Below are 23,585 nucleotides of genomic sequence, written 5' to 3'. Positions count from 1 at the left end.
CAGGAGCCCACTGAGATTCACTTCAGTAGAACAAAAGACAACTGCTGTCACCCAGGAAATGACAAGAGATTTAGGAACTCTGTATCAGGAACAGCAGTCAAAGACCAAATATTAGAACAAAAGATGTTCCTAGTGCTCTTATCAGGAAATTATGAGGGTTTTAGGAGCTTTGTACCAGGAACCAGGGGTAGAGACCAATATATATGTTTTCTATTGCCTCACAGCTGCCAAGGTGTAGAATAAGAGGGTCTCAAATACAAATTACTCCCTCCTGAGGGTTTATGTTTCATGGTACTTTTGCAAATTGTCTCCCTTTTGTTCATTAATTTATAAATCATTTTATGCTTCTTAACCCACAATGGGATATAATTTTGGCCAGTTTAATAGAAATTTTAATTAAGAAAACTGATTCAAATATATATTTAGTGACAATTGAGAAGTTAATTAGCTTACTTTTGAAAAAATGGATAGCCTTTTGTCTAACCAATTCTGGGAATATTTACTAAAGATAATAAATATGTACTTAAAAATTTTTTTTAATGTTTTTTAAAATTTATTTTTGAGAGAGAGAGAGAGAGAGAGAGAAAGGGAGACAGGGAGACAGGGAGACACAGAATCTGAAGCAGGCTCCAGACTCAAGAGTGTCAGCACAGAGCCCGACACAGGGCTTGAACTCACAAACTGCAAGATCATGACCTGAGCCAAAGTTGGACACTCAACCAACTGAGCCACCCGGGTGCCCCTAGATAATAAATATTTATTTGCAGTCCCTTTTGCACATAATGTGTTTGACTAAATAAGTGAATTATCTTACTTTCTGTATACTTATGATTAAAGATAAAGATAGTTATCAATGTGCAAATGAACAGAGAAATCACAGCTGTTTGCTTAGTAAGACATTGAATGAAAGTATACTTTCACATATAAACCAAAGGTAAGTTCATTGATAGGGCCTTGATTTAGGAAACTAATGTTAAAACTTTTATATTGAGACCTTATGGCTTGGGAAGAAATTATCATTTTATGATCAAGTGGAGAAAGATATGATGAAGTTTAGATTTTGTGATATTTTTGTATAATACTAAAGATATTTCACTTGTTGTAAAGTGAAAAATAACATTTTTTAAATCAGTGATTCAGCTTGGAAGAATTTTAAACTGGTTATAGTAATATAAAATTATTAGATAGTGTTTATAATTGAGAGTCGTATTCAGATTCCATTGTTCAGAAAATACTTAAGTCATGAAATGTTTCCTAGGTCAGTTATTTAAATATTTAAATGTATGGCAATTTTGCAGAGGAAAGTCAAATTCACCTCTTTCTCATAGAAAAATTTGAGAGTCATCATAGTTAACTTTTCCAATAGTCACAACACAATAAAAGAAGGAAGTAGTTTCAGTCAAACTACATTTCTGTTTTGTTAGTCTCAACAATCTTATGATATAAAATTAGAAACACTTCATAAAGACAAATACATAAAAATCAATACAAAGTTACTAAAACAAAAAATTTTGTTAATATGATGTAGGTATGCCAGTTCAATACAGTATAGATAGCAGTAACTGTCATATTTTACTAACAGTTGTAACTGATAGCTAATTTTTATTGAATATTTTTAACAATTTAATAATTCTTAGAATGAGAAACAACATGAATATTGAAGTGAAAATGTCAGGAAATTTTGGGTTCACATGTCACCAGCAGAGAAAATACGCTCTAGTTGGCACTTACACACTGGAATTCTTAGAAGTAGGCATTTGCTATTTTCACATTACTTATGCATTTTATTTTATTTTATTTTTAAGTTTGTTTATTTATTTTGAGAGAGAGAGTGAGTGAGGGAGGGGCAGAAGGAGGTGGAGAGACAGAATCCCAAGCAGGCTCTGCACTGCCAGCACAGAGCCCAACACGGGGCTTGAACCCAAGAACCGTGAGGTCTTGACTTGAGCCGAAACCAAGAGTCGGACGCTTAATCAGCTGAGCCACCCACTCACCCTACTAATCCTTTTAATTATTATTATTGACGTATAGTTGACATACAATGTTGTGTAAATTTCAGGTGTATAACATAGTCATTCAACAATTCCATGTTACTCAGGGCTCAACATGATATGTATAGTTACTATATGTCACCATACAGTGTTATTACAGTATTATTGAGTATATTCCCTATGCTGTACTTTTCATCTCCTTGACTTTTCATCTCTATGAGCTGGGTAAAATACACTTGGGAGAATTTAGGGTAAGCTATGATAATTAATATATACAATCATAACCGTTCTGCCCAAAAGTTTATGTAACTCTTTACTCTGCTTTTGTGCTACCATTAAAATACAAGATAACTGATGTTAGAGATTCCAAATTAACCCCCTGAACAACAACAACAAACATTTTTTTTTTTAAAGATCTGTCACTGGTTTCAATACAGATTTAGCCTAACTCCTACAATTTCTCTATGGAAGAATAGTTGATTGATATTTGTAACGATGAACAATTCCCAGGCACTATAAAATAATGAAGGGGTTTTTGATTTGTCAAAGAAGGTTTATATTATATTCAGTATTGTTGTGTTAATTGGATTTGAGTTCTTTTTTTCTTCACAGTGGTGTGTATATCCTGTATTTATGTAGAGTCATAAGACTACTAAGACTACCATTAGAGAACTTCCTTGATGCTGATATTAACTTTAAGATTATTCAATTTGTAAGTGTTCTGCTATATGTGAACAATTGGTTACTATTCTGGGGTGAGGAGGGGAAATGAGGTTATGGATAGAGTAGAAAGTTCAGCTTCTATAATGGAGTTGTAGGTTGACTTGAGCACATAATCAACATTTCTATTTCTCTGTGAAATGTCCTCAGAATTCCTAAGAGTCCGTTTAATTTATAAATATACTTTTGGAAGTGAAAGTTAGAGATTGCTTAAAGTTGATGCCTCAAGAAACCAACTGTTGGTGCTTTCCTTCATATTTGTGCTTTGATTATTGGTTCTACTCTGGTTGCTTAAACATTAATAATTCATTCATATGCAATCCAAATAATGTATAGCAACTTCCTATTAAACAAAGCATTCTGTTCCCTATCACAATAGGAAGGAACTTCGCTAGTTATATTAGGAAACAGATGATTAATGTGATGAAAATGTTTTAAATTAAGTATTTTAAGATGTAATTTGTTTTATTCCACCTAACCTGTTCGTATTTTAACTTTTATTTTCAGCTTGTCTAGTAATTATGATGCTCAAATGAAGAGCCTTTTAAGGATTGTGAGGATATTTTGTCATGTCTTTCGAATTGGTCCATCCTCTCCCAGTAATGGAATTGATTTGGGCTACAATGGGAATAAAACTCCAAGAAGCCAGGTGTTCAAGGTCAGAAAAGTATATGATGTTGTTAAGAAGATAGACAAAAAAGAGATGAATTTGACAAAGCATGCATTCATTAGTCAGAAACCTCATAAACTAAGTTTGGTTCATACTCCTATCACATTTTAAGTTAGACACACATTTCTCCTTTCATCCCTGTGTAATCAACAGCAATTCTTAAAGTGGTAAGCTTTCGGTATTTTTCTTACAAGTAACATTTAAATTCCATTAGTGTTGTATTCAAAGGGTAAAGATACTTAATACTTAAATCTACTTTTTTAAATTGGATTACAGGTTTTAAATGTAGCAATATGCAGCCATCATGCTTTTTAAAAAATTATTCAGAAGTAAAGAAAATAACTAGTTTTCTTTTTTTTCCTTGTGTCCACTTTTTTTAAAGTTTTTATTTTAATTCCAGTTAGTTAACATACAGTATTATGTTAGTGTCAGGGGTACAATATAGTGATTCAGCAATTTCATACATCACCCAGTGCTCATCACAAGTGTCCTCCTTAATCCCCATCACCTATATAACCCATTTCTTCTCCCCACTCCCTTCTGAAAATACCTAGTTTCTATTTAGAGGTTATTATTGCATATTTTCAGAAGGGAGTTAATGTGTGTGTCCATATATGTGTTTTAAAAGTAAGTTTACTTTCATTTCCTGTGTTTACTACCAATTAATTCCTGGGATCACTTCAAGGAAGAATCATTGAGATATTTTCTTTTCTCTTCTTAAAAATTAAAAAAAATATATTTATTTATTTTGAGAGAGAGAGAGTACAAGCAGGGGAGGGACAGAGAGAGAGGGAGAGAGAAAGAGAATCCAAGCAGGCTCATCAAAGTCAGCGTAGAGCCTGATGGAGGTATCAATCTCATGAACTGTGAGATCATGACCTGAGCCAAAATCAAGAGTTAGATGCTTAACCGACTTAATCACCCCGGCACCCTGAGATATTTGCTTAAAATATTTGTATTGCTTCAGCTGCTTCCTGTAAGACCCAAGACAGTGTTGCTACCTAAGTTAAAGTATAATTTTATGAATTAAGCAAAATGAATGTGAATATATTGTTATTGTTAAGGCTTTTTTTTTCTTGAGGCGTATTTTTAAATAACTCGGATTTTGGACAAATGTGTAACTTTATAACTGTTTTCATATTAGCTTTTTAAAGGTAACTTATCTTAAGAAATTTTCATGGTATAAAATTTGCTTTTGGGTTCATGAAGGTTTGTATTTCTTTAAATAATCTTTCGAGTATAAATATAGGTTATCTATCCAAAAAGTGATATAAACATTTTTATTTGTCACTTTCTAAAAAACTAGTTATGATTGACAGCTTTACTGTCTGTAAAATTTGAAGTAAAACTAATGACCAATGCTAAGTGATTCTTTTCTTACATGGAACTTTTTGGGCACCTACAAATAAGTGCTTTGTAAGCATTTTGACACTGGTGGATTTTAATAGCTAAAATAGGTACAATAGGCTTTTATTTTTTTTTTTAAACATTTTTTTTTCAACGTTTTTTATTGATTTTTGGGACAGAGAGAGACAGAGCATGAACGGGGGAGGGGCAGAGAGAGAGGGAGACACAGAATCGGAAACAGGCTCCAGGCTCCGAGCCATCAGCCCAGAGCCTGACACGGGGCTCGAACTCACGGACCGCGAGATCGTGACCTGGCTGAAGTCGGACGCTTAACCGACTGCGCCACCCAGGCGCCCCTAGGCTTTTAGAAAGATGTGTGTAAGGGTCTTGCATCTGTTTGTGTTCTTCACTGTTTCTAAAGAGTTAGTGCAGAAAAGAGTTTTCATCTGTTTGTGTGTGTGTGTGTGTGTGTGTGTGTGTGTGTGTGAGAGAGAGAGAGAGAGAGAGAGAGAGAAAGAAAGAGATTGATTCTTATTTTTTTCCTTTTTTTCCCCTATTGTGCCACCTCCTGGAAGAAGGCAGTTATACAACTTTTTGTAATTCAAATTTTGGCTTTTCACATACCACTTCTTCAATACTAGTTTGGAGTCATAAGTGACTATCTTTGTAAAATTTGAATCTAAATATTGATCCACTATTTTGTCAGTGTTATTTTAAGTGAGTTTTACTGCTTAAATAGTCACATTACATGCAGTTGTTCTTAATGTATTCTGGTATGGCTTGTGCTGATTTAATTTTCTGCTTATCCTTTCTACTTATCTATAATGATGAATAGAAAATCAAATCAGGCATAGATAAAGTCACTATTCTCCAAATTGGGTGTAGATTATATTCACTATTGTCTGTTTTTTGTTTTTGTTTTTGTTTTTGTTTTTTTTTGTTTTTTTGGTTAAAATTTGAGTCTGCCATGTGTTTGCTAATGATCAGAAAATAAGTATGTGTTAATTCGTAGCATCTCTATAGGAATTTTGTGCTTGATTTAAAATGTTAGTTTCCTATTTAGCCAGTCAATACTGGTATAACAGAGTAGAAAAGGGTATCCCTGGTTTTCTTTGAGCTTTTCTTTTGTGAAATCTAAACTCTGTTTTGATTATTATATCAATGACATATATATTACAAAAAGCTCTTTTTTTTCTATCTTATTTCATTTGTTAGTATCTTTTTTAAGGGATTGTTTTATGCATCATTGACAACTGCTTTTGCCTTGACTGTTGTTGTTGTTGTTTTTTTTTTTAATTTTGACCTTACACTTCGGTAAAACATTTTTATTACAAAACTACCTACGTTTTTAAAAACATTAAATGTTACTCTTAAAAATTTATTAGTCTCTTGACATATAATTTTATGAATTATATTTTATGACTGGAGGATGACAAAATGATGCCCTCCCACTTACAAGGATAAAAAATAGAAACTACACTGTCATCTATTTATATAAAATCTTCTGTTCATTGTGGGGTGATTCAGAGTTGTAAAGATCATAACCATTTCCTGAGTTCCTGCAATGTTAGACTGGAAAATACCATTTTAATTTTTACCACATTTTGTCTAAGGTAGCCATTGATCCCTACTTTCCATTTCATTAACTAGGTACTCTAACATGTCACTTTATTGTTAGGATTAACTAATGGGTTTTCCATTACGAATGAGTGGGTTTATAGTCCATGTGGTTTTAGTAGGTGAAATTGTTTAACATCCTGTTACTAGTTTTCTGATTTATCTTAGAAATCTTTTAAGTTAATCTTAACACTTAGCCATTTTTTCAGTGTTAAGAGATTTTTATCTAATGCCTTGGGAACTTCGGAGCGTCTGAAGGAGAAGGTAGTTATGTTTATTGAAGCAGTGTGAACATGGGGAAGACTATTTAGACTTACTGAATCTTGATATGCTCTTCTTTTGTGACTAGTAAGCTGTGACTATTAATACTTACATAGAATTGTAATTGGGAGAGTTTGGAGCTGAGAATGAGAAACTTTTAACTTCAAAATCTTATATTTTGGATCGTAACATTTGACATTGTCAAGCTGAGAATAGTGAGACTATACTGTTAAATTTCAAGAATGTATTTCAAGATACTATTAAAGAACTTAATTTAGTAATGCTTTCCTGTCAAATTCATATCTCACGTTGGTACATGGATCTTAAATTTTTAAAAAATTGTCCAGCAAGTTTGAGATTATATATTATAGCTTTGAAATAGAACTTAAAATGTTTTGAAAATTATGTATGATTGTCAATAATGTGAAATGAAGCAATATTTCACAATGGCGAGATCTGCTAATGTTTTCCACAGTCATTGACTCAATTTTCAGTAAAAGTTGATATATACGGTGCTTTATATCTTTATTTTTTTGGTGCTTTGTGTCTTAGCTAATGTTTTTATCATTATTATTTATGAATATAGAAAGCATCATAGATAAGGCTTGAAATTGTTTATTTTTAATTTTAAAAATTTATTTTAATCCTTTTTATCTATGGCTAGTACCACAGTTAGAAATTAAAGTTATTTTCACAGTACTTTTTTGGTTGTTGAGGCATGAACTTTGTGAACAGATCTTCAAAGGAAAACTCTTGTAGGTAAAAATACCTTGAGGTTGGGATTTAGTTTTAATACATATGTGAATGAAGAAAGAAAAGATACGAAAAAGAGAAAAGAAAGGCCTAAGATGACGTACTACTTCTTTTTTCTCCTCATTCTGTTTTAATTTTTGCTGTGTTCCTTTATTGAAAGTCTTTCTAGACTATCATTTTTACACAGATATGGGCTTTAAAAATTATTTCTGGATTATTCAAAACTTGCCTTTAATTTTTACACATTGTCAGTATTTAAAAATAGGATTGTTGGGTGCCTGAGCGGCTCAATCGGTTAAACGTCCAACTCATGATCTCAACTCAGGTCTTGAGCTCAGGGTTGTGAGTTTGAACCCCTCTTTGGGCTCCATGCTGGGTGTGGAACCTACATTAAAAAAAAAAAAAAGGAAAGAAAGAAAGAAAGAGAAAGAAAAAAATGGGATTGTTGCTGGTTGTTGCTGGTTCAGGCTCAGTGCTCTCATCTGTGTGAGCAGCAGGTATCATTTCTTGCCTTAGGCTTCATCTCTATCCAGTGTGCTGTTTTTCTAGGTTGCAGTCCTCATTTAGAGGCCAATAATTCCTTTTGCCTTTTGTTTCAAGAAGTTTTACATTACCACCTGTTCTTTCTATTTTGGAAGTTCATTTTGTGATGTAAAGCTAAAAGTTTTACTGACGTAAAATGTTCTTTTTCATTCTTTACAGCGGGTTTGATGTTTTGCTCACGAGAATTAAGACCTTTTCTGTGCAGGTATCATGTCAGTGTTTATGGCAGCTGGTGCCTCTTACCCTTCCTTTGAAGCAGCTCAGGGATCCTGAATCTTGCAGCTGCTACGCCTAACCATGGAAGAGCCCTCTTTGTTGGGGAGAGGGGTGCTTATTTCAACCTCAGAGAGTATAATCAGTTTCTCACTTTGCCTACCTGTTTATGTAGTATGTACTAACTAAATATTTGTTGAAAGAAGGGACTAGGTTTTTGTTGATGATAGGGGGAGCTTTTTTTGCTTTGTTTTGTTTTCTGCTTTTTGGTTTAATGTTTAAGTGAAGACTTAAGATTGATTTAATTATTTGCAAATCTAGTAAGTCAAATAAATATTCTCAAAAAGACAATGTTCTGCAAACCTGAAGAAAAGCTGAACACATAGCAGAAGAACTTGTTAGAAAATAATGATAAAGAATTTCCTGGAAGAACATGTTATTTAAACATTTCTTAAACTTCCAATTATAGTTATGTAATCTCTTTCTGTAAAGTAAGACTCTAATATTTAAAAGTAACATTTCTTTTGGTTGAAATATTGTGGGTCTTTCTGAAGCGCATCGTCTAGTTTGTAGCATTCTGTGATCCCATAAGAAACAAAAAGATTAACTCTTATATTCATTTGCAGAAAGACAGTTTATCATTCTCAACAGTAATATTTAAAATGGTATATAGCTTTTCAAACTCCCCCTGCCCCCCAACTTCTTCATCATACCCCCAGTGTGACTTCTTCTGCACCACGTTTAGGGCTCCCTGCTCCTGCTAAGATAGTGCTGCCATCATCTCTCTCCAGATGCCATCATGATTATCTACCAGGACCTCATCAGTCATGATGAGATGTTCTCTGACATCTATAAGATCTGGAGATCATGGGTGGGTTGTGCCTGGAGGTGGAGGGGAACATGGTTGGTAGGACCGAGGGTAACATTGGTGGATCGTTCATTGGTGGAAATGCCTCCGCTGAAGGTCATGTGTGTGAAGGTACCAAAAGCACAGTAATCACTGGTGTTGATGTTGTCATGAACCATCACTTGCAGGAAACCAGCTTCACAAAAGAAGCCTACAAGAAGTACATCAAATGAAATCAATCCAAGGCAAGCTCGAAGAACAGAGGCCAGAAAGAGTAAAACCTTTTATAACAGGGCCTGCAGAACGAATCAGGCACATCCTTGCTAATTTCAAAAATGGCCACTTCTTTATTGATGAAAACATGAATCTAGATGGCATGGTTGCCCTGCTGGACTACCGTGAGAGTGGTGTGACCCCACATACGTCCTTTAATGATGGTTTAGAAATGGAAACATGTTAACGAATTTGGCTGTTACTCTGGATGTATCCCCTGTTGTCATGAGTGGTGGCTCCTCATCCACACAACACCAGGACTTAGACAAATGGGACTGATGTCATCTTGAGCTCTTCATTGATTTTGACCTTGATTTATTTGGAGTAGAGGCATTGTTTTTAAGAAAAAAAAAATACGCATTTAAACTCATTTGAGAGAATGGCCTCTTCGTTTAGTGCATATTTAAATCCACCCTGTGTAGTGTCCTGCGGAAGCTAGAGCCTGGTTGTAGACTACTGCTAGAAAGCATAAGACTTCCTGCAGATAAGTCTACAGTGAGAACTACTTCTGGGACTGCAGTATTAAAAACAAGAACCCAAAGTCTTAATTCTGAGTTCAAGTAAACGGAAAGACCATGCTCATAGCTGTGCCAACATTTGGAAGTGGATTCTTTACACATTTCATGACCTACAAACAGAAGTAGTGAACTCTGGGAAAGATTACTAAAAGAATAAAAAGAGACTAATACAGTTGGAAGCAAAAACAAAACAAAACAATAGTGTAGGAATGAAGGAGCACTTAAGTGCTATCTTTCTCCTTGACCCTGACTGTTAATTTTTATTTGGGGTTAAAAATGTTCTTGCAGACCTTTTTTCCCACCAGTTTTATTGCGATATAATTGACGTATAACATTGTGTAAGCTCAAGGTGTATAATTTGATAATTTGATACACATATACATTACCACAATAAGGTCAGTTAACACATCCTTCACTCACATTATTACCATTTTCTTGTCATGGTGACAACATTAAAGCTTTACTTTCATAGTAACTTAAAAAAAATTTTTTTTTAATGTTTATTTATTTTTGAGAGAGATAGAGCATGAGCAGAGGAGGGGCAGAGAGAGAGGGAGACATAGAATCCGAAGCAGGCTCCAGGCTCTGAGCTGTCAGCATGTAGCCCAACATGGGGCTCAAACTCATGAACCGTGAGATCGTAACCTGAGCCGAAGTCAGACGCTTAAGCGACTGAGCCACCCAGGTGCCCCCATGGTAGCTTTCAATTTACAATACAGTATTGAAAACTAGACATGATGTTGTATATTAGATCCCTGGTAGCCTTCTTTTGATAGTACTTGGGCATTTATACTTCTGCTTGTTAAAAATTACTAGTTATTAGGGATGATGTAAATATTTCATCTCCTTTAGTACTTAGTCCTGTTGTAGCATTTGTGATTACATAATATTTTAAAAAGAAAATTTCATGTGCTGTTAGTTTACAAAAGACATTTCATTATTTTTAAAAGGAATATTTTAAATAGTGTAAAAAAAAGAAACAGTTTACTCCCTCCCTTTTTCTTTTTCAAGCTGTTAATCTTTACTGGAATTAAGGATTTGCTAGTCAGTTTTGATAGTTACTAGTCATTAGATGGAATTTGTGTATATGTGTATGAAAGCATATGCATGTATGTGCATATATATAAATATTATGTAAAATTTTTAAATTTCTCACCATAAATTTTCAAAATTCTATGAATTACATGAAAATAGCACAATAAAGCTTTTATTTTTTAAGTTTATTTATTTTTTTTAGTGATCTCTACACTCTCTGTGGAGCTCGAACTCAAAACCCTGAGATCAAGAGTCACATGCTCCACCAGCTAACCCAGGCAGGCACCCCAGAACCAAACTGTTCATTAGACTTTTTAGGACTTCTTATTTTTTTTTTAATTGAAAAAAGATAGTTGAAAATTGTTAACACATGAATATAGTAAAGGTTGGGGGATTGTATATTTAAAAGTAATATATGCTTTTAGAACTAAATATTTGAAAATTTTTAAAAGAGAAAAGATTGCTTATGAATTTTTTGTTAGATTTTAGGTTTTTCCTTTTTATTCCAAGGAATAAATAAATACAAATTAAATTTTTGCTATAAATGAAGAAATTGTTATTTATGTGGCATTCATATGTTTTGTTATTTACCTTCAGGCACTGCTGTCACATTAACTTGGGAAAGTAGCAGTAGCTAGAGTAAATTTTCTCTTTTATAATATTTGCTTGAGTGAGTTTTTTTATCCTGGAATTTAAGAATGATGTTAAAAAAACCCTTCTGTTTTTCTCCTAGCCTCTTGAATTGCTTTGGCACTCATTAGATGAATGGCTAGTTTTAATAGCTACAGAATTGATGAAAAACAAGAAGGATTCAACGGATATCACTTCTATTTTGCTGAAACAAAAAGGCCAAGATCAAGATGGTACTTCCATTCCTCCATTTGAACCTCCAGGACCTGGGAGCTATGAAAATCTATCCACTGGCACAGGGGAATCTAAACCAGATGCTCTTGGAGGGAAACAGGAAGCCAGTGCAGACTGTCAGGATGTTATTTCTATGACAGCTAACCGGCTAAGTGCTGTCATTCAAGCCTTTTACATGTGCTGTTCTTGTCAGATGCCCCCAGGGTAAGAAGGTTTCTGCTTATTATTTCCTTTTCTGATAGATGAAGAAAAGCTATGATTTTTTTGGTAATTCCAGTAACAAACAATAATTTGTTGATTTTAGGTTCTGTTTTGATCTGTTTTAGGACACTCATCGTACTAATCTAGAATTGGTTTAAAATATTTGAGTTTTATGCATTATATAAATGATTAACATGTAGAATGGTGAATGTCACTTTGTGCAGGATTACTTAATTTTGTATTCAAAGTGTATAGAGCAGAGATGTTTAAATTTCAAGGTTTTTAAAAAGTCACTGTTCATATCCTCTGTTAATGAAAAGTTCTATATATTTTTTCATCTTATAAATTGACTAGGCATGCCTAGTTTTCCAAACACAGATCTTTTTTTTTTCTTCTGCTAGGAGCCAGTCCAATTGTATACATAGTTACCAGATTTGCTTTATCACCAATTTCAGTCCATACGTTCTGATTTTTTTATCCCCCACAGAATGACTTCACCCCGTTTCATTGAATTTGTCTGCAAACATGATGAAGTTTTAAAATGCTTTGTTAATAGGTAAGGCTTTCTTGGATTCATAGATTGCTCTTGTAGGCTTTTCTTTCTTTGCTTACAGTGTTTATCTCAACAGAAATAATGTTTTTTTTCTGTTACAATTCAAAAAATGCTCAATGACAAGTAAAAATATAGTAGGTGTAGATTAATATTTTTCTTTTGTTTCAGTATCTGTATATCTGAATTTGCATTTCACTTATTCATCCTTCCTGTCCATTTAAACAAAATATATTTTTCTTTTAGAAATCCCAAAATTATATTTGACCACTTTCACTTCCTCCTTGAATGTCCTGAGTTGATGTCAAGATTCATGCATATCATAAAAGCACAGGTAGAGATCTCTCTTAATCTTGTTTTTAGTCTGTCTAATGAAAATTAGTTTTTTAATTTGAATACTTTTTAGTGAAATAATTATTATACTTGAGACCTCTTGCTAGAAGAGGAGTGAAATTACCTTATTCTTTACTTCAGTATGTGGAATTACATTAATATGTTACATTAGTATGAGGGGCATTTTTTTATCTTCAAGAAGTGTGTACTGAGTGTCCAGTGTGTGCAAAAGCTTGTGCAAAGACAACAGAACACATTGCCACATTTCCTGAAATGAGTTTTATGGAGCATTAGTCCTATAAGGCTGATGGTCCTTGAGGAAAGGATTTTATCCCTAAATACATTTGGAAAATACAATATGCCCTGTTGGAGATTTGTAAAGCGTATCAGCAGCTTGTTAAAAGGCTTTGAGAAACATTTGATAAAAATCGTGATTTAACTTTCTTAATCCTCCAAATTTATTTGACCTGAGATCCTTTCCCCCACCGGGGTTCATTCCACATATCTCATGTTTTGTGAAACATGCTAGGGAAAAGTTTTTTTGCTTCTTACTAGCTATGTAATTTTGGGCACATTTCCAACATCCTTGAGCCTTGGTTTCTTCATCTATAAAATAGAGATAATGACACCAACCTCAAAAACTATTGTGAAGAATAAATTTTAAATAATAACTGGTATGTATGTTCAATAAATGGCAGTTATTTGGAGATAGAAAGCATATGTCCTTTCTCCCCAAAGATCTTAATTCAGTCTAGTAGGTAAGATCATAAATGTACCTATAAAAGAGTAATTACATCATTATCTGACTGCTTAGGACTTTAAGGGAGGAAGACTTTGCTTCTGCCTGCTATAGTCAAGGAAACTTTTAAAAAGAGGAGGTGGATTTTATGCTGGACCTTGAAAAACATTGCAAAATTTTGCTTGGAGTGAATTGGGTAGATGAACATTCTAGCCAAGATATGGTCCAGGGCTTGTAGATGAAGAAGTGTATAAAATTACAATGGTTGAAACAGAAATGTTGTGTAGGTGAGGGGTGAGGTGTAATTCTGGAAAGGTAGGTTGGGGTCATGCTGTGTTAAGCCTTAATTGCCAGATTGAAGAATCTTCTTTGTTTTCTAGGCTGTCAGCAGCCCCTGATAACTTTTCATTCAGGAGAATGATATGATCCTGGCAAAATTTTAAAAAATAATTTGTCAGAAATGTAGGACAGACTGGAAGCTGTGGTTTGGTTAGTAATCATAAGGTAGATATTATAGGTGTTTTTAAATCTTTTTAGGGACACTGACCCTTTCAGAAATTAAAGCTAAGAACTAATTCTTATAAAATTATACACCTGTATATAAGTATCCTTTTGACATGTGTTAAAAATGATAATGTGAAAGAGAAGATAGTAATAATAACATTTCTTGAATGCTGACTTTAGGTCAGTTACCATATATTTGCTTTACTTGGGTTATTTTCATAGCAGTCATGCGAGATGGGTACTCTTGAACTGAAGAGATTATGTAACTTGTTTAAGTCATTCATCTACCAAGTGGGAGAACCAGGATTTAAGGGTCTGTCTGGTTTTTAAATTCATTTTCTTAATCTAAACTATGTGACTCCATTCTAGGGCAAATGAAATTATAGGTGTAAGAAGCTTTTAGTTTTTGAAAGAGATAGTTTGCTATTCTTAATATTATCTCTGCTTTTATTATCTTTTATTATCTCTGCATTTATTTTCCTCTTCCCTTCCTGAACAACTTAGTCAAAAGCATCTGCATTAAGAGGTCCACTGTTTTTACCTATAGAGGAAGTTTTGTTGCCTGGCCAGAGTGAGGAAGGTGTTCACATGCATAATGGCCTAATGTGTGGTTTTGGAGCATGGGTGTGGTAAGGAGGTTGTCTGTGTAGAAGAGGGGCTCAGCATGGAGTATGTGAGTTGGAAGAGCATATGGAGGATGTCCAGCATGGAGAGCGGTGACAGTTGCTCAGAGTAGACTGACAGAGCCCGGGTAGGGTAGAGGGCATCAGTGTAGTAAAGTATGCATGTCCGTGACAGGAGATTGGTTATACAGAGGGTGGGCCAGTTCATCAAATAAGTAAGTATACTTCATATGGGAGCCTGGCTTCTCAGTGTTGGAGAGAGGAGTTACAAAATGGAGAACAGAATGAAGCATACGCTGTTGGATTAGAATTGGACGTATCAGTGTGAACTTAGAGTTTTCAGTGTAGATTGATAGATATAGCAAACCTGACACCCGGTTCTTGGCTTCTGAACACCGTTCTCAATTAACCAGTGCTCTTTAGAGAAATGGCTTATTTCACAGCTGAGTCAGGGAACGTACAAGATGAGCCTGGAACCTCTTATATTGCAAGAAAGTTTTTCGAAGAGTGATAGGATTATGTCGGAATGACACAGAACCAACTTGAATGGACTCCACTGGCCAAAGCCAAATGATGTGAACATCTGAATAAATAATGATGGCAAAATATTACAAATAAAATTGGAACCCATAAGTCTATATTGAAAAAAATAATAAATGGAAAGTTTGATGAAGCAGGGAGTATGTTTACAGTCTCAAAGTATCTACTGAAAGAATAGTTAAAAATTACAGAGATTAAAAACTACAGTGGAAAAACTTGGCAGTGATCAAAACAGACATATCAGTGTGCCAGCTGATAGGATGCACTGAGACTGGCATCACTTTTATATTCCTGCCAAAGATGTACACCCTGAATTTAATCTTGAGAACGTCAGACTAACTCTAGAGGAGGGACATTCTCCAAAATAACTGACTGACCTGCAGTTTTTATAAATTTTTTTTAATGTTTTTATTTATTTTTGAGACAGGAGAGGCAGAGCATGAGCAGGGGAGGAGCAGAGAGAGAGGGACACACAGAATCTGAAGCAGGCTTCAGACTCTGAGCTGTTAGCACAGAGCCCGATGTGGGGCTCGAACTCAAGGACCGTGAGATCATGACCTGAGCCGAAGTCGGATGCCCAACTGACCGAGCCACCCAGGCACCCCATGACCTGCAGTTTTTAAAACTATCAATCAAGGTCATGAAAATTACGAACACACTGAAGAACTGTACTGGAGTGAAAGAGACATTAACAGCTAAATGCAATTCATCAGTCACAATGCTATAAAGGATATTATTAGGAAATTGGTAAAACTTGAAATGGGGTCTAAGGATTAGCTATAGTAATGTACCAGGGTTAATTTCTTGATTTTGATGGTTGTTACCTGGTTATGTAGGAGGATTCTCTTGTTTGTAGGAAATACAACACTGAAGTATTTAAGGGTGACTGGATTTCATGGTGGCAGCTTACTCTCATATAAGGGAAAAAAAAGACTTGTACTCTACTTAGAAATTTTCTGTAACTTGGAGGTAGTTCACAGAAAACAAAAAGGGTAAAAAAAAAAAAAAAAGCAATTACCTGGGGTAAGGGGTTGAATTCTTATTCTATTGTTGGCTAAAGGAAGAGACGTTTTGTATGGCTGTACAAATGCTATTAAGAGGAGCCTGTAATCAGTCTTGTGAATTATTTTATGGAAGTGCAGGTACTCAGAAAGTTTATATACAAAAACGTGCCCTTTGGCTTTGTAGTTGTATATAAATGTGTTTTGATCTTCCAGATCTCTTATTAGCTTTTGAAGATAACATTTTGTGCATTTTAATGTTCCATTTGAATTACTTTAAAAAATGCCATTTGCTTTTATTTCTTGGTTCATATTTTATAGATAATATCTTACAATAGGGGAATACATCTTCTGTCATGTTAAATAATTTTAACATTATTCCAAATGATAATAAGAACAATATGTATTTATTGAGCATTCTGAGTCTTGAGTATTTCCCCAAGTTACTTAACTAACCTTTTATTGCTTCACTTTTCTCTTCTGTGAAATGGGGATGATAAGAGTCCCTTTTTCTCTTAGTGTTGTGAGAATTACATGTGAAAGTGCATGTGAAGTACTTAAAACAGTACCTGTTCACATCCATAGGTGCTTTAATAATTGTTAGCTAATTAATGATTATAGTTATGATTCTTAGGATCTCTATTTGCATTATTTCATTTAATCCTCATAGTTAGCCCTTGAAATATTTTCCCTATTTTACAGGTGGGAAAGCAAGTTCTGAGAGGTTTACTAATTTCCCTAAGGTCATAAACTTAGTAGTGACAGAGCCAGTATTCCAAACCATGTGTATCAAACTTCAAAGCCCCTACATAAATACATTACTTCTGTGTAATGTTTTTTTTTCTTACCAGAGTTTTAGAAATAATCAGCATTAAAACTGAAAGCACTTTATATTCTAGTTTATTAAAATTTATATGCCCAGAAGTTTTATAACAACAGCAATGCTTTATTCAGAATGGAAAGACTATTAGAAGTATGAACAAGATTATACATTTAACTTTATTATTTTTAATACATATATCTTTTTCTGTTATTTCATTTTTTGTTTCAAGTTTTTATTTAAATTCCAGTTAGTTAACATATAGTGTAATATTGGTTTCAGGAGTAGAATTTAGTGATTCATCCTTACATATAACACCCAGTGCTCATCTCAAGTGCATTTCTTATTGCCCATCACCCATCTAGCTCAATCCCTGCTCATCTACCCTCTGTCAATCTCAGTTTGTTCTCTATAATTAAGAGTCTCTTATGGTTAGCTTCCCTCTTTTTTTTCCCCTTTCCCCTATGTTTATCTGTTTTGTTTCTTAAATGCACAGATGAGTGAAATCATGTGGTATTTGTCTTTCTCTGATGGACTTGTTTCACTTAACATAATACCCTCCAACTCCATCCACGTCGTTGCAAATGGTAAGATTTCATTTTTTTGATCATCAAGTAATATTCCATTGTGTATATATACCACATCTTCTTTATCCATTCATCTGTCGATGGACATTTGGCCTCTTTCCGTTATTTGGCTATTGTTGATAGTGCTGCTGTAAATATCAGGGTGCATGTGTCCCTTCAAATCAGTATTTTTGTATCCTTTGGGTAAATACCTACTAGTGCAATTGCTAATTCATACTGTAGCTCTAATTTTAGCATTTTGAGGAACCTCCATACTGTTTTCCAAAGTGGCTGCACTGGTTTGCATTCCCACCGGCAGTGTAAGAGGGTTCTACTTTCTCTGCATCCTCACCATCACCTGTTGCTTACTGTATTGTTAATTTTAGCATTTCTGACTGGTGTGAGGAGGTATCTCATTGTAGTTTTGATTTGTATTTGTCTGATGATGACTGATGTTGAGCGTCTTATGTGTCTGTCAGTCATCAGTTGTCTTTGGAAAAATGTCTATTTGTGGCTTCTGCCCATTCCTTTTTTTTTTTTTTTTTTTTTTTTTTTTTTTGTAGGCTTCACACCTGGCACAGAGCCCAAAGTGAGGCTTGAACTCACGACCGTGAGTTTAAGAGTCGGACACAACTGACTGAGCCACACACGCACCCCTCTTCTGCCCGTTTCTTAACTGGATTATTTGGTTTTTGGGTGTTGAGTTTGATAAGCTCTTTATAGATTTTGGATACCAACCCTTTATCAGATATGTCATTTGCAAATATATTCTCCCATTCCGTCAGTTGCCTTTCACTTTTGCTGATGGTTTTCTTTGCTGTGCAGAGGCTTTTTATCTTCATGAAGTCCAAATAGTTCATTTTTACTTTTGTTTCCCTTGCCTCCAGTGATGTGTCTGGTACGAAGTTGCTTCAGCTGAGGTCAAAGAGGTCGCTGCCTGTGTTCTCTTCTAGGATTTTGATTGTTTCCTGTCTTACATTTAGGTCTTTCTTCCATTTTGAATTTATTTTTGTATATAGTGTAAGAAAGTGGTCCAGGTTCCTTCTTCTGCTTGTTGCTGTCCAGTTTTCGCAACACCACTTGTTCAAGAGATGGTTGTTTTTCCATCGGATATTCTTTCCTGCTTTGTCAGTGATGAGTTAACCATATAGTTGTGGGTCCATAAATAAATCCCACTTGACCATGGTGAATAATTCTTTTAATGTACTGTTGAATTCAATTTGCTAGTATGTTGAGAATTTTTGCATCCATGTTCATCAGGGATATTGGCCTGTAATTCTCCTTTTTCGTGGGGTCTTTGGTTTTGGAATCAAGGTAATCCTGGGCTTGTAGAATGAGTTTGGAATGAAGGTTTTCTTTCCATTTCTATTTTTTTGGAACAGTTTGGGAAGAATATGTATTAACTCCTTAAATTTTTGGTAGAATTCCCCTGGGAAGCCATCTGGCCCTGCACTTTTGTTTGTTGGGAGATTTTTGATTACTGATTCAATTTCTTTGCTGATTATGGGTCTGTTCAAATTTTCTATTTCTTCCTGTTTCAGTTTTGGTAGCTCATATGTTTCTAGGAAATTATCTATTTCTTCCAGATTGCCCAATTGGTTGGCATATAATTTTTCATAATATTCTCTTACAATTGTTTGTATTTCCGTGGTGTTGATTTTGATCTCTCCTCTTTCATTTGTGATTTATCTGAGTCCTTTCTCTTTTCTTTTTTATAAGTCTGTCTAGGGCATTATTAATTTTATTAATTCTTTCAAAGAACCAGCTCATAGTTTAATCCATCTGTTCTGTGTTTTGTTGTTGTTGTTATTTTTATATCAGTTATTTCTGCTCTAATCTTTATTATTTTCCTTCTGCTGGCTTTAGTCTTTATTTGCTGTTCCTTTTCTAAGGTTAGGTTGTGTATTTGAGACTTTTACTTACTTCTTGAGGTAGACCTGTATTGCTATATACTTCCCTCTTATACCACTTTTGCTGCATTCCAAAGGTTTTGGAGTGTTGTGTTTTCATTTTCATTTGCTTCTACATACTTTTAAATCTTTATCTTTAATTTCCTGGTTAACCCTTTCATTCTTTAGTAGGATGTTCTTTAACTTAACATCCATGTATTTATGTATTATGGTCTTTCCAAGTTTTTTCTTGTGATTGACTTCAAGTTTCCTAGTGTTGTGGTCTGAAAATATGCATGGTATGATCTCGATCTTTTTGTACTTGTTGAAGCTTGATTTGTTACTCAGTATGTGGTCTGTTCTGGAGAATTTTCCATGTACACTCAAGAAGAATGTGTATTTTGTTGCTTTAGGATGAAATGTTCTGAATATATATGTTAAATCCATATAGTCCAGTGTGTCATTCAAAGCCATTGTTTCCTTGTTGATTTTCTGTTTGTATGATCTGTTCATTGTTGTAAGTGGGGTATTAAAGTCCCCTTCTATTATTGTATTGTTATCATGAGTTTCTTTATGTTTGTTATTGATTTGTGTATTTGGGTTCTCTCAAGTTGGAGGCATAAATACTTAGAATTGGTAGATGTTCTTATTGGTTAGACCCCTTAATCATGACACAGTGTCCTTCTTCATCTCCTGTTACAGTCCTTAGTTTAAAATGTAGTTGGTCTGATATAAGTATGGCTACTGTGGCTTTATTTTTGACGTCTATTAGCATGGTAAATGGTTCTCCATTCCCTCACTTTAAATCTGCAGGTGTCTTTAGATCTAAAATGAGTCTTTTGTAGGCAACATGTGGATAGGTCTTGTTTGTTTTTTTTTTTTTTTTGATTTGTTTTATTTTTTAATCCATTCTGATACCCTGTGTCTTTTGATTGGAGCATTTATTCTCTTTATATTCAGCGTTATTATTGATAGATACAAATTTAGTGCCATTGTATTACCTATAAAGTCAGTGGTTCTGGAGATTTTTCTCTGTTACTTTCTAGTCTTTGTTGCTTTTGGTCTTTCCTAGTCAAAGGGTCCCCTTTAATAATTCTTGTAGGGCTTGTTTAGTTGTCATGAACTCCTTTAGTTTGCTTGGCTGGAAAGTTCCTTAAGTCTCCTTCTAAATGACAGCCTTGATGGATAAAGTATTCTTGGCTGCATGTTTCCCAATCAGCACATTGAATATATCATGCCACTCCCTTCTAACCTGTCAAGTTTATGTGGAGAGATTTGCTGCTAACTTTGTCTTTCCTTGTCCGTTAGGGATTTCCTTTCCCTTGCTGCTTTCAGAATTCTTTCCTTATCTCTGTGTTTTGCAAATTTTACTAGGATATATCTTGGTGTTGGCCTGCTTTTGTTGATTTTAATGGGTGTTCTCTGTGCCTCCTGGATTTGGGTATCTATTTCCTTCCCCAGTTGAGGGAAGCTTTCAGCTATAATTGCCTAAATGAAACTCTGCTCCTTTTCCCCTCTCTTCTTCTGAGAGTCCTATGATGTGAATGTTATTATGCTTTATGGAGTTGCTGTGTACCCTAAGTTTATATTCGTGATCCAATATTTTTCTCTCCCTCTTCTTTTCAGCTTCAGTATTTTCTACAATTTTATCTTCTATATCATGTGTTCCTATACTTCTTCCATTCTTGTGGTCATTATAGTCTGTTAGTTTTGCATCTCAGTTACAGCATTTTTAAATTTCAGTCTAACTAGTTTTTAGTTTTTTTTAACTCTGTGGTAAGGATCTCTTTGGTTTCTTCTTTGCTTTTCTTAAGCCCAGCTAGTATCCTTATGATTGTTGTTTTAAAATCTGGTTCTGGCATATTACTTATATCATTTTTGATTAGCTCCCTGGCCATGACCTTTTTTTGTTCTTTTGGGATGAATTCCTTCCTCTTGGCTTTTTGTCTAGGTATTCTGTATATTAGGAAAACCTGTTATGTTTCCTGCTCCTGAGAGTAATGGCTATATTAAAAAGAGATCACATGCTGTCCAGGGTCTGATGCTTCAGGAAGTATTTCTGGTATATGCTGTGTGCACTCTGCTGTTGTGTTTTGGCTCCTCTTTCCCTGAGGTCAGTCTTCTGCAGAATTTCTCCTTGCCTGCAGTGGGGGAGTATTTGGACCTTGTCCACTATACGGTGAGTTTTATCTAGATATGTTTTGATCTGTATTATAAAAGGGGCTAGATCCTGTTTCCCCTAGAGCTGAAGCTTTGCAGGACTCTATGGTCATTAGACTTGGTGGGTGTGGGAGGTTTGTGTTGGTCTTCTGGGGGAGGGTCCCACTGCTGATCTGACGCTCAGGCACACTTGCTTTAGTAAAAAAGCACCTGCAGGGCGCCTGAGTTGCTCAGTCAGTTGATTTTGGCTTAGGTCATGGTCTCACAGTTTGTGGGATTGAGCCCCGCATCTGACGCTGTGCTGGCAGCAGGGAGCCTGTTTGAGATTCTCTCTGTGTCCCTCCCCATTGTGTGAGCTCTGTCTCACGCTCTTTCTCTCTCAAAATAGATAAATGAAACATTAAGAAAAGACACCTGCGGAGCGCAGGGGGCACAGAGCTTGGTGCAAGCAGCTGAAGCCTACACTGTGGGCTCTGTGCTGTTCACTGGAATTTGATGGGCGGGGGTAAACATAGGGTCACCTGGCTCTCTCCTCCCCCGGTGGGAGAGTTTGCACCTGCCGCTGTTCAGGAAACCCTCACAGAAGAGCGAACAGTCTCTCCTCGTTTGTCACAGGTTCCCTCAGATCCCTGCCTTCACTCTGTCTGTGTCCAAACCGTCTGCTCACCCGGCAGCCCTGTGCTCCTGTGTTCTATCTCAGGTGTGCCAACTGGATTTCAAAACTCCAAATTTTAGGGACCCAGCAAGGACCTTCTCTGATCCTCTGGGGCAGGGTCTTGCTACACTGTGTCTGGTGCTGTTTTGTCCCAGAAGGGCAGTTGCACAGGGACTTGGAGTTTATGGTCACGTGCAACAAAAAGCCAGCGTCCAGGTTAGTGGCCCACAGCAGGCGTCTCTGCTCCTGTGCCAACGAATGGGGTAGCTCAGTGTTGCCCACTGGCTCATTTGTCCCTGGAGAGGCAGTGCTTCCTCTTCAAAATGCACTCCAGCAAGGGGAACTGGCTCTCCCAGTGCCACCCAGGGGATCCTCAGGCCACACTCTGCTCCCACAGCGAGGGCCTCTGCCCTACATTCCACAGAAGCACCTCTGTACCCTCCAGGCTCCATCCAGTGATAGTGGGGACTTCTAAAACTTCAGACTTTGAACTCTGCTGCTTGTAAAAACTTGCGACTATCAGTTCCTCTTGTTTTCCCTGTCAGTGGTTTGGGACAAGTATCTTTTCTTTGCAGTGCCCTGCACAAGAGAGAGTGTGCTCTCTCTCTCTCTCTATTTCTCTCCTCTCTCCCTGATCAGGGCTCCTTCCTCTCTGCAGCATTAGGGATTGTTTTCTCCCCCAAATCACGTCTCCACACCTCCTACCTTCCATGATGTGACCTCTTTTTTCCCTCTAGTTGTGCAGTTTGTTCTCTCAGTCCTCAGATCTGTTTCCTTCATATTCAGAATGATTTGATATTTATCTAGCTGTGTTCGAGGAACGAGGCAAGCATAAGGTCCTCCTATTATTCTGTCATTTTTTTTTTTTTAACGTTTATTTATTTTTGAGACAGAGAGAGACAGAACGTGAACAGGGGAGGGGCAGAGAGAGAGGGAGACACAGAATCTGAAACAGGCTCCAGGCTCTGAGCTGTCAGCACAGAGCCTGACGCGGGGCTCGAACTCACAGACCGTGAGATCATGACCTGAGCTGAAGTCATATGCTCAACTGACCGAGCCACCCAGGCGCCCCAACTATTCTGTCATCTTAACTCAACTTAACAACTTTTTTTTTTTTAAGTTTATTTATTTAAGTAATCTCTACACCCAACATGGGGCTTGAAATCATGACCCTCAGATCAAGAGTCACATGATCTGACTGAGCCAGCCAGACGCCTTGATACATTTAACTTTTAAAAAGAATCTGCTCTTTCTTACTGAAAGAGCAGACATTAAAAAGCAGAATTTGGGGCACCTGGGTGGCTCAGTCAGTTAAGTATCCAACTCTTGATTTCGGCTCAGGTCATGATCTC

General features: G+C 35.8%; 1 protein-coding gene and 1 pseudogene across 9 annotated transcripts in view; both read left to right on the top strand.

Annotated features, from left to right (window-relative positions):
* The window catches only part of HACE1 (HECT domain and ankyrin repeat containing E3 ubiquitin protein ligase 1), a 122,195-nt gene that overhangs the window by 51,499 nt on the left and 47,111 nt on the right, over nt 1-23,585 (top strand). For 8 of the 9 annotated variants that reach the window (XM_049654067.1, XM_049654066.1, XM_049654061.1 and 5 more), the window contains 4 exons: nt 3,219-3,369; nt 11,522-11,856; nt 12,341-12,409; nt 12,650-12,737. In XM_049654067.1, coding sequence (XP_049510024.1) covers nt 3,219-3,369; nt 11,522-11,856; nt 12,341-12,409; nt 12,650-12,737 — 643 coding nt within the window. The remainder of the gene's footprint in view (nt 1-3,218; nt 3,370-11,521; nt 11,857-12,340; nt 12,410-12,649; nt 12,738-23,585) is intronic. The other variant, XM_049654062.1, reaches the window with a different exon arrangement.
* LOC125938741 (translationally-controlled tumor protein-like) lies at nt 8,660-11,511 on the top strand (annotated as a pseudogene).

The sequence above is a fragment of the Panthera uncia genome (genome assembly GCF_023721935.1).
Source record: "Panthera uncia isolate 11264 chromosome B2 unlocalized genomic scaffold, Puncia_PCG_1.0 HiC_scaffold_24, whole genome shotgun sequence".
NCBI classification, from domain to species: Eukaryota; Metazoa; Chordata; class Mammalia; order Carnivora; family Felidae; genus Panthera; species Panthera uncia.
Note: the sequence above shows the minus strand (reverse complement) of the source record. Positions and strands in the feature narration are given on the sequence as shown.